Here is an 8,985-nt window from a genome sequence, read left to right on the forward strand (position 1 = left end):
AGATAACAAGGGTGCTATATGGCCTGGATGTAGTCTCTGTGCTGTCCAGGGAAACATGGGATTTAACTCTGGAAGACATGCACCAACTGAAGCCTCATATTAGCTTTAGATCCACAACTTTTGAGTAAAGACTATGGATATTAGCCCCCAAACACTGTCATTGTCAGAGTTTAGGGAAGTGGTCAGTATGAACAAGAGTAGTGGACAGAGGGATCTGCTGCTGCCAGCCACTGAGAAACATCACATCATTTTCCAGTGGAGGTTTACAAAGAGGCTGACTTTACTGGATCGCCAGCAGAGGTCAGCTGAGGTCGGCCAGTAAACAAACTCTTGGAAAAACTGTCTACTGTGGTTACATTAATCATCTCCTAGAACACGATGCTTCCCATTTCAATTTAAAATGAAGCAGGTGGAAAATTCTGAAAAGCGCGGTGCGATGCCCCTTTAATACTTTACTAATGACGCCATTCATCACACAGATACTGGGGACTATAGTGGGTCAAGATGCATCTTGCCTGTAAACAGCCATCCTTGCACAGCCCGATACAGGAAGCAAACAGAATCCAGAGTCTCTCTTATCGTTCCCTGTAATATCCCCACTAAAAATAGAGCAGCCAGATTGCTGATCTCTATCAAAGAGAGAGAGGGAGAAAGTCTACTGGAAAGCCAAGGACCTCATCCTCGACTAGCCAATTTACCTCTCCAAGTACAGTCACCAGATCAGTCCCAGAGGGGGCTGAAGGCCAGACAGGCAGCCTTGACTGGTTTGAATTCAAAATCCCAATAACATCAGTGAGAAGCGGGTATGATCTGATTATGCTCAGTGTTTTCTAAGTAGGAGATTTAGTAGATGCACTATCAAAGAAAAACTGAATCTAGGTCACAGAAATGATTTTTTTCTATTAAATACAAGAAGCTGATCTGGAAGAAGGAGAAGACATTTTGTTCAATAAAGACAGAATAAACATCTAGATACTAGGGCACAGTTTGACTTTCACATAAACTAAAACTACTGAAGTGTCTTACTTCCACTGACCTTGGCAGAGAGAGGCGAGAGGCCCCCTTTCAGTCGGAACTTTCTGTCTCCTCCTGCACAGACTGTCTGCTGGGTTTATACGTATCTGATGAAGCACAATACCTCGGACTGCCTCCCAGAGGCCCGACAACACAATCCTGCTGACTCTGGAGGCATCTGGGGAGCGACAGGACAGGTCTTCGTCTGAAACCTCAAAATATAAAATGGTCCCATTTCACAAGTCTTTTCGAATCATGACAAAGTATTTTTCTTACTTTCTTTAGCTCTGCTAAACTCACTATAAACATTTCGGCCCTTTAAACATAAGAAAAGCTCAACACCTCTTGAGCATTTGTTTTTTTTTGTGTGTGTGTGTGTGTGTGTGTGTGTGTGTGTGTGTGTGTGTGTGTGTAATTGCAAGTTAAGTGCAGCTCTGACAGGAGGGAGTTTTTGTCTTGCGGCCCATGCAGACTCTTGCTGCAAACTCTCCATTCACGAGCATGGAGCACAGTAAACAAACAAATTATCCCGCTAACCACGGGTCCTTGGATGGAATTAGGCAGAAATCCCAGTGGAAGAAAACTGAGCTGATTAAAATGTTGATTTCCTAATTGAGAGAGCCAAGCTCATTTGCAATGAATCCCAGATCTTTTTTTTTTATTTATTTATTTATTTATTTATTCCTGCGCTGCATGAGAGAAAGTCATTAATAAACTCTGCATGTTTAATTATGAGTTATGATAAGAGGGACTGGTTTATTTTAGCAGGTTACTTTGGAGGAAGTGTTCAGACAGAGGTTATAGGAGTGATTCTTTTACTGCAGGTCGTCATTGCTCTTTCTCTTAATGACATTCTGTGCTTGGCTCTCTTTAAACATCCATACATTTCTATTTTCCACATAGAATAAGTGAAATCTACCAAGTGCTTGGTGCTGATTACCTTCATCTTAGCTAGCTGCTGTCCTGTGGTGCCCTCTGATGGTTACAGGGAGCCCTTCAGTGATCTCTGGACCTTGAATCAGCCTTAAGAGACGATGTGCTGACTCTAAACTTAAAAGAAAAAAACAAAAGTGACTGAGAAATCATCAGCTGTGATTTTGTCTGTAGCTATTTATGGCATTACTTGGCATTAATTGGCGTTACTGTGGAGACTGCTGCTGATCCCAAACACGTGTGTGTGTGTGTGTGTGTGTGTGTGGTCGGACACAGCCTGTAGCGACATCTGCTGGCGGGGAGGGGAAATGCAACATATTTGATGACAGCTTATTAGACTTTTGTAAAATCCTTCAGGTAACATTTATCCATTAAAAGGTGTGCATGCTGTTACTGCTCACTAAACTCCTACCTTCAACTAGTGTACTAAACATTTCTTTAAATGCAGGTGCAAAAAACATTCAACACTATGAGCCCATTTCCACTACTGCAAGTTTTTTCCTGTAATGTTCTTGCTGGAGATGCATCAGAACACACTAGAATTCTATGGCTGCTCTCACTTAAAAACATAAAAGATCAGAATTTCTTTTGTGTTATTATATTTTTTGCATATTATATTTGTTAATACTCCTGACTTAGATAAAGGTGATGGAAGGCTGCATCAGAACACTTGATCTCATTTAATGACATGTAATTATTTCTTCAACATTACCTCAACTTGTTGACATGTTCTGGTGAAGTTCACCTGGTGGTTGAGTGACATTTGGAGACGACACTCCAAATGAATGCTAATGTTGTTCCACGTTGGCTGGATGATGGTTGGCAACAGTTTAACCCATCACCTTCTACTTACCTTCACTAACTGTCTCTACGCATGATACGAGTCATAAACCAAAGTGTCACATCTCAATTTTAATTTCTACTAAGTCAAGCTGAGTTTGTTTTGTTTTTTTCCCACTCAACCCCCTCCCCCCCCACCTGAAACATACAACATTCAACAAAAGGTAAAAACCTACACAGAACTTTTACAAAATAATTTAAGGCAAAGAATTGAGACATCGATGTGAAGATAGAACAGAAATTATGAGGCCAACAACACCCTGCAAAGTGTACAGGTAAAACAGTTCATTCCAACGGAGTCATGACTTTCATTATTAGACAGTAAATTACGTCCTACAGGGGAATACGATAACTACCACATTTTAGCACGCTTCACTACCACCTGGTCGACTATCATATAATGCAAAGTTCAATGGAATCACAGTATTATCCTCAGCTGTATATGTGACATAAAAGTGGAGCTAAATAATTGATGATCAAATGATTGTCGTTTTCCTTGTCAATGTATAAACTATCATGCAGTCGCACAGTGCAGGCAAAAGTGTTACAGAAAACAAAACATGCACAAATGTGATTTGATGTATTAACAACATGCCGCAAACCCAAGTTCACAAGTTATAATATTAATGCAGTATAAGTAGACTCATCACATCCAGCAGCATTAATGTCAGTTCCTTTATGGTTAAAGCTAATTTGGTATATAGTCAAAAATAAAATGGGAAAGCAATGGTTGTTTAATGATAAGGCTTCTGTGGATTCTGCATTTTTGTCATCTGACTTGTTGTTATACTAAAAGCAACCTCAAGGCAGCAGCAGCACAGAGCTGTGTTTGATAGAAGCTCTGTCTTAGCCAAGCTCAGGTGGCCTTTATCATAGTGGAATGGTGACGTCAAAGGTAATAATTAGCGTTAGAAAATGACTCGACAACGGGCTCTATTTTCACGTCAGCTCAAAGACTCAAACCACTATGAGAGTTTGTTCTTTCTCCACGTGGTGCAAAGTGAGAGGAGCAACAAGATGCAGACACTCACACACACATACACACACACACACCGTGAATTATTCTGGTGCACTACAAACATTTTTGGGCTACACAGTGCCTACGCCAGACCTACGGTGTAGCTCCAACGCAGAAGCAAAATTCAAGCTCAGGTGTTCAAGTGTTTATAGTTGGAGTTGTCCTTGAAAGGTTACCGTTTCTTACTAATGCATTAACAGCATGTATGCAAAGCAGTTTTGAAGGAAAATATTTCAAATAATAAATATTCAGAATAATCTGTCACATGTCTGTACAGTGCAGGAGTCCTGCAGTCGGTTCAATCGGGTCTGTTGCGTCGCCTGAGGCCGGACGGAAGCTGCTCTGCTCCAACCTCCTCAATGTTTGGAGGCTCTAGTGAAGCCAAGAGCTCAGACTCCTCCAATCCTTCTTCATCATCTTCTTCTTCTACGTCCTCCTCCTCCTCCTCTTCTTCTTCTTCTTCTTCTACCACACCTCCTTCCTGTATCTTTTCCCCCTCAGATCCCCCTGGTGTGAGCTGCTTCATCTCTTCACCTTCTGCTGCAGCTTCGTCTTTAGCGTCTGAATGCTTCTGGTAGACCATTTCAGAAGCCTCAGCCGCTGCAGACGTCCGTTTGTCCTCCGCAGAAGCTTCTGTTGCTGACGCCCCGAGGGACTCGATGAGGTCGTCCAGATTGCGATTGCAAGACGTCTCTGAAAGAGACAAAACGAGCAATATTAAGTAAACTACCTTATGTAATAAGTTGTGTATAATGTAAATTTACAGTAAGGTTAAAAAGATTTAGTCAATATCATGCCGACTATATAAAGACAGTGGAGCCGTGCTGATATCTGTACTGTCTGCATCAACCACTCTGATTTGAATACACCTCCAGTTACCAAACCACAAGCTTCATGCAAAACATGTCAGTCCACCTGCAACAGCCACGGCTCAAAGGTCACATGTTCACACCTGTGTCACTCGTTCACAACTTTACCACACGCCGCTGCGCACGTGTGTTCTGACCTTAAACCACATTTGTATCTGTAAAATGACATGCAAAACAAACCAAGACCTGTGTCTCAGTCTGAGTTTCAAACAGTGGTTTTATCACAAGACACATATATGTCTCTACTGCATAATATCTGACATAAACGAATGGGCTTCCATAGTAATTCTAGACTGGATAAGGCTGCAGTGTGAACAGATGATGAGCCCACCGTTGATGTTGATTGGGGGACAGTCCATTCCTCTCTTCTTCATCAGGTACCGAATAGTCTGGAGTTGAGACATGATCTCGTTTTTCTGATCTTGGGCCACTGACTTCACACTGCAGGGAAAAGAAAAGTGAAAACTTTCTCTACACCACACAGCAAAAGATCCCACGGGAAAGTCTTAGTTTCAACATGAAGCTAAGACGATGCCGCTTATTCACGGAGCACACCTCGACACATGTAAACCGACGGTCATCATCACTCACCAGTTGGTGAGCGGGTCCAGCTGGGTGAGGATGGAATTGAGCATCCTCTCCGTCTGTGCCAGCCTTTGTTCGAGCTCGTTCAACTGGTTCTCTGCCCAAAAACAAACACACACAGTAGAAGATAAAGAGAGAACAGCCTTATGTCTCACGTTCTCATGGTAACCAAGTGTGTAGGAAATGTCGTGTACACACCTGCCTCCACTGATTTTTTGGCCCCTTTGGCAAATTTGTCCTTCTGCGCCTTGTCATCTGCAGACTTGATCTGCGGGTTCAGATGAATACAGCCATACACATTTTGCACTTACTTATAAGTTTTTCAAAGAGGTCAGCTCTGACCATGTGATTTTGGGGTCGCAGGTATCACCACTCACCTTCAAAAACTTGTAAGCTGCGAACACCCCAACTCCGATGGCGTAGAGAGGCATCAGTGTGAACACGTAGCCCTTGTTGTTGTTGGACTTGTACTTGTCACTCTTCAGCTCTTGCTCCATAAGCTTCTTCATCTGCTGCACGTTCTCGGGACTCTGGGGTGAGCCGGGGGCGTTCACATTGATGGGCTGGCCTCTGACTGCACCTGGGCCTGGACCTGAAAGCCAAATGGACTTTCAGTTCGTTTGAAAATTTGAAATTGTCCTTTCTTGCCGGACACAAGACAGCTCAACAGTCTCAGCTCAACAGCTGTACAGCTTGTTCCTGGCATAATAGGACATGAAGTTCCTTTAAAACTGTGCATCAGCAGACACTGATACTGATCTGATACTTGTAAAGTATACAATAAGCCACTCCACCATAAATTTTGTTTTTATTTCTTAGAAGCTACCAGATCCAAATGTGGGAGGGCCCGGTTAAAAATACTATGTTCATCCGCTTAAATTATTGATATGATATGAGTGGGAGAATGCAACTTTTCTAACTGACCTGGCAGAATCTTCTAGAGCCATCTATCTTGTTTGGTTCTTTAGACTTGTGCAAACGCTGGCTTGCTGTGGGAATTATAGTGGGATTTCATCTGTATTTGTGCCATTTCATAGACTAAATGATTGAAAAACATTACTGTGGTTACTTCACAGCCTCTTGACATGAAGGTGGACAAGGCAGAGGCCCTCTTTACAGAATCAAGCCAGTGATTTTCTACATTTTTGTTATAGTCAACATGCATATAATGTAATCTTCACAGTTTTGCATCATTTCATCACATTGTTGTATATAGTGAACTGTAACCCTCCATCATCGTAGCATGTGCTGTATCACCAGATACTAGTACACAGCCTCATCACAGATGGTCCAAACCTCCAGCCTCATCTTTAAAACACGGAAACTGGTTTGATGACTTTCATGTCAACAGGTCCCTGACAGTCTCACAACAGCTGCTGGCAGCTGCTGGAGGGCATCCGGCTGGCGAAGAGAACAGGACCTTCCTCTTAGTGATTGCTCATATAAACAGATAGCTGCATATGAATGGGTGCGCACATCCGTGCACCGTCACACCCTGAGGTGTGGCACTGAGCTCCATCTCTGTGGACCGTGCACTGTGCAGCGGTCCCGTGTCGGGGCTTTTATTTTGTAATAGCTAGCGTTAGCGTCGATGGGGGAGAGGAGAGGCTACGTTAGTGCGCTCAAGGCGAAATGAAACAGTAGATCACAGTAAAGGACCCGTGTTGCTCTGTGTCGCTCCCTCCTGCGACAGGTGGAGGTATTTCTTACCTTTTCTGGTGTAACGAGGGTCAAACCGAGCGTCCTTCGCCCCGGTGCCGCCGCCGCCGCCGCCGACGCCGAACAACCTCGGCAGGACGACAAACGTAAACAGCACGGCGGTGAAAGCCAGGGCGACTTGTTGTGATGTGGACAAAACCATGGTGGTGTGGCCGAAAAGACGGGAGACGGGGAGGACACGCTGAGCTGTCAGGACAGTATAAAAAGACACCTCTGTGCCAGATGATGCCTGAAACGAGCTTGTTCGGGCCGAAGCTGCTTCTTCTTCCTTCTTCTTCTTCTTCTTCTTCTCTGGTGTTTTAAGGCAGCCGGCATCCAAAATAGTCGCACTGCTGCCACCTACAGGCCACCCAAGCCTCTACTGTCTACCCCTCATGAAGTCCTGTGTGTTCTTTGCTTGGCTAATTTATCAACTTTCTCATTTCCAGTTATGGCTGCATGAGCAGGTGTCCACACAAATCTAATTTCCACACCCCGATGCTGCTTCTGAATATAATGACAGCAGTTTGAACAGCAGGTCCCATCTGTTCTAAGATGTACTGAACCTAATGCTGTACAGGACGCTTCACAATAAAATCATTAATAGCTTCACTTTTTTTTTTTCCCATGATTATCTCTATCAGCACGTGTTTTTTTTTTTTTTTTCCTTGATAATTGCGTGCATGTGTGCATGAATGCCTGTGCCATTCCAAACCTAAATTTAGGTTAAAGATTAAATCTGCAGTCCACCCATTAAAAGCATTTCAAAGCGTCTCTGCAGATCTTATCATTTTAACGGTTCCTTGCAAAACAACAGGAAAACACTGTCCAGTGAAACTCCCAAAAAAAAGACAAACATTTGAAGACATTAGATTAGAATGATTGCATCCATTAACATGAATCAGCACGTAGACAAGTGGTGAAGTATTTCAATCTTTTACTCAAGTATACTGTAAGTATAGTGTTTTCATGTCATTTGCCTGCAAGTATTAGCAGTAAATATTTATTGTATTTATAGTATCAAAACAACCAGATTGTTCTGGGTAGAGCCTGTCCTTTATATGACTTACAAATATGGTGGTAGGATGTTTAGTTTACTGGAAGAAGCAGGAATTTGGGCATTTCTGAAAGCTCGTTGAGGCTTGTTGTGCTCAGTAGCTCATATCCCCTATCAGTGCCGCCCTCTATCACAGCTGGTGCGACGTGATAAGAAGCTACGTGCTTATTTCTTGCTTCTCGTGTAGTCAGACCTTTATTTTGGCACCATGCCTGCAGCTCTCTACTGCTGGACATGGGCAGCGCCTTCCGAACGAGGGGATGTTTCTCTTTCCACATTTGACTTTGTGTCATCTGTGCATCATAGTCACCTGTTTACCTGCTGCTTTTGCCCCTAAAAAACAGCAACAGGGTTTTGTTGTGATGTTCCAGCAACTCTTCTGGGAGTTTTGTGTGAAACATGCAGTTGCCAGGTGACCAGCAAAGAAATTGTTGACCTGTCGTCAATGCAACTATAGTGAGAATTTCTCTGTTCTCACATTAAGGTGTAGATTTGTACTGTATGTAATAAGGCAGGTGTTCAACCCCTTGTAGTCTGTGATGGACTTAATGTATATGGACTGTAAAATATCAATGTAAGTGCCACTTAGCCTTTTTTTTTTAAACCCTGTTTCACATTCATCTCCTAGTGCTTGCTCCAGAATTTGTCGGCAAACCACCGTGAATCTGAGGAACAAGAAAGAAAAAAAAAACAGTGTTATTGCAGAAAATGTTGCCATAGCCCATAAATCAGTTTGGATTGTCCTAAAAAAGAAGGAAATCCCTGAGCAACGTGCACAGAATGGATCAACAAGAACAGTTGAGAACATGAGCATCGTTAGAGATCCCCAAAACAGCAGTATGCACTCCTCAGCACATCAGCTGACTGAGGCAAAACTGAAAGTGTCTTACACACACAGTTCCTTTTATGGATGTTAGATGGGAGGGAGACGTTTTTCTGTTTATATCTAAAGACGTAACAAACAGTTGTGA

At 43.0% G+C, this 8,985-nt stretch overlaps 1 protein-coding gene across 1 annotated transcript; it reads right to left on the reverse strand.

Annotated features, from left to right (window-relative positions):
* Positions 1-2,846: 2,846 nt before the first annotated feature.
* On the reverse strand, positions 2,847-7,624 carry ccdc107 (coiled-coil domain containing 107). Its single transcript, XM_026364259.2, has 6 exons — positions 6,970-7,624; positions 5,637-5,851; positions 5,458-5,527; positions 5,266-5,356; positions 5,006-5,115; positions 2,847-4,498 (listed from the first exon to the last, which is right to left on the reverse strand). The coding sequence occupies exons 1-6, from the start codon at positions 7,118-7,120 to the stop codon at positions 4,104-4,106; spliced, it is 1,032 nt and encodes a 343-aa protein (XP_026220044.1). The 5' UTR covers positions 7,121-7,624; the 3' UTR covers positions 2,847-4,103.
* Between the last annotated feature and the right edge of the window lie 1,361 nt (positions 7,625-8,985).

This window comes from Anabas testudineus, chromosome 23, assembly GCF_900324465.2.
Source record: "Anabas testudineus chromosome 23, fAnaTes1.2, whole genome shotgun sequence".
Lineage (NCBI taxonomy): Eukaryota > Metazoa > Chordata > Actinopteri > Anabantiformes > Anabantidae > Anabas > Anabas testudineus.